The sequence below is a fragment of the Sinocyclocheilus anshuiensis genome, unplaced genomic scaffold (assembly GCF_001515605.1).
Source record: "Sinocyclocheilus anshuiensis isolate Anshui unplaced genomic scaffold, SAMN03320099.WGS_v1.1 scaffold167, whole genome shotgun sequence".
Classification (NCBI taxonomy): domain Eukaryota; kingdom Metazoa; phylum Chordata; class Actinopteri; order Cypriniformes; family Cyprinidae; genus Sinocyclocheilus; species Sinocyclocheilus anshuiensis.
Window position 1 is genome coordinate 711,134 of NW_015552552.1, and position 2,391 is coordinate 713,524.

At 43.5% G+C, this 2,391-nt stretch overlaps 1 protein-coding gene across 1 annotated transcript; it reads left to right on the forward strand.

The window, feature by feature from the left end:
• Window positions 1-638: 638 nt before the first annotated feature.
• LOC107664434 (2-aminoethanethiol dioxygenase-like) lies at window positions 639-2,171 on the forward strand. Its single transcript, XM_016455002.1, has one exon. The coding sequence runs from the start codon at window positions 872-874 to the stop codon at window positions 1,637-1,639; it is 768 nt and encodes a 255-aa protein (XP_016310488.1). The 5' UTR covers window positions 639-871; the 3' UTR covers window positions 1,640-2,171.
• Window positions 2,172-2,391: the final 220 nt, after the last annotated feature.

Genomic DNA, 2,391 nt, shown 5'->3' on the forward strand with positions numbered 1-2,391 from the left:
ACTGTACTCCTTTTGGTATTTCTGTAGTTAATATTCGCAACCTAAATGTATTTTGTGAAATCTGTGTGCTTGTGCTCTCATAAAAATAAATGCAACCTGGTTTGATATGGGCTTACATTTCTGCCACAATTCTGAGTGCGAAAGATCATATTTTGAGTGCACAAAAGTGCATTTTGCACGCGCGCGGTCTGAGTTTTGTGGAGAAAGAATTGTGGCAGAAATGTAAGCCCATAGTTTGATAGTTATTTTATGTTTAATGCGATGATATTTACAATTGTATATGTCCAAATACATTTTTTGTGGTCACCAATCATCCATGACCTCTTTTTTCCAGTTTCACACTTAACAGCATTTTCAGAGCGTGAGTGTTGTCTGAGTGGCGGTGAAAGACTGAAGTGTCGCTGCCCCTTGAAGAGAAATGTTATGGTAAGTTGTAGTAACCGGCTAACGTGTAATATCTCACGCAACGTCCGTATAGGAGCGTAGGAAGATCTTTTTATTCGTGACAGACGAGTTTGGTTAAAGTTTACAAATATTAAAGCGCGAGTTCTAGCGTCATTCGTTTTGTAGTTTCACTCAAGTCTCACAACAGCGTAAAAACTACGTTTCCCACCATTCTCTGCATGACATAACAATGTTGACATTGCGTACGTGTGAATCAGACGCCTGTATATGGAGTAGCGTAGTCATGACCAGGAATGACTCGATCTTAACGGTATTCCTAAGGCTGCGCTTAAGCTTTTACACATGGTGTCGATTTTGATGGCCTAAATAAGAAGGTAATCTCTGAAACGGGACTTGCACTTGCTATCGCAGAAGGAGCAAGGCACGTAAAGTTGAAAGTCAAGTTGACGCCGGACACTTGCGCGTTATGATGCCACGAGACAACATGACTTCCACTGTCCAGAAAATCGCCAAACAGGCCCTCACGACATTCCGCCACCCCTCGGTTGTGGGAGAACACAATAAAGTGTTTTTGGAAAATCTGAGCAAGCTGAAAAGCCTTATGGCGGAGGTCAGAGCGGCGGACTTGAAGATTGTTCCCCGGACCGTCGAGAGCGCACCGATGCCGTCGCAGCGCATCGCGCCTCCCGTTACATGCATGCACATCTACGAGACCGACACGTTCAGCATGGGGGTGTTTTTATTAAAAACGGGCGCTTCTATACCACTGCACGATCATCCGGGAATGTACGGCATGCTGAAAGTGATTTACGGCAAGGTACGAATCAGCTGTTTCGACAGGTTGGCTAAACCTCGAGATGGTGTCAGCGGCGTGCAGTTCAACCCTCCGCTCATGCCCTTCCAGATGAGCTCGCTTCGACCTTCGGTGCTGAGATCGGTGGGGGAATACACGGAGGAGAACGGTTCGTGTGTGCTGTCACCCCAAAAGGACAATATCCACCAGATAGACGCTGTTAACGGACCCACGGCTTTCCTTGACATCTTATCACCGCCATATGATCCGGATGAAGAGAGAGACTGCCATTATTATAAAGTTTTACATGCCCATTCAGAGGCTGCAGACAGAAAGAGGGAAGCCCAGGAACCGGGTGACCTGTGGCTTATGGAAATCCCACAGCCTAGTGAATTCTGGTGTGGTGGTGAACCTTACCCAGGGCCTAAAGTGTCCCTCTGAAGGATCTGACTATAAACTGGGTTCAGCCTTAATCAAGAGATTCTGTGTTCTTTTCTTTACATGACAGACTGGCTACCTTTTCAAGAGGACAGTGGTTTATTTTAAATACTTAGGCACTTATCACAGCTGCTGTCTTTAACTTTAATTGTCTTTTGGCTACGTGCGTCCATACATTTCCAGTGTGTTGCATGCAAACTGTGTTCTGATTTAGTGTGCAGGTTCGACAAAAGAACTAGTCTCTGTTCTTTCTCTGTTGCCTGGATTCGCTTTGTATAGCATTTGATCAATATTTAAATATTTGCAGCAGATGTGAGATTTGGTTTAACAAAGGCTTCAAAGCCTATCAGAGCAGGAATCTGCTCATCTTGTTTCCACTGCTATATTGTGTTAATAATGCATTAAGCAATCAGAACACTGAAATGTTTAGCAACAGGCTTGACAACACTCACTTGACAAATTGGCATATGCAACACTTGATACTTATTTGAACACTCCTGGTAATTATGACAATAAAGCACTTAGCCAGGATGACGAGTTAACTAATTAATGAAAATTAATAAGACAATATGAACTGAAGAATGTGATGTGAATTTTGCATAAGAAATTTGTTTTTCCTCAGATTTTGGCTAATAAATAATGCAATAGAAACTGCTGGGTCAAAACAACCCAACCGCTGGGTCAAAACAACACAACCGCTGGGTCAAAACAACCCAACAGCTGGGTCAAAACAACCCAATAGCTGGGTCAAAACA

Bases quoted from the DNA above. Each gene is read 5' to 3' on its own strand.
- LOC107664434 (XM_016455002.1), top strand. From the start codon at position 872: ATGATGCCACGAGACAACATGACTTCCACTGTCCAGAAAATCGCCAAA.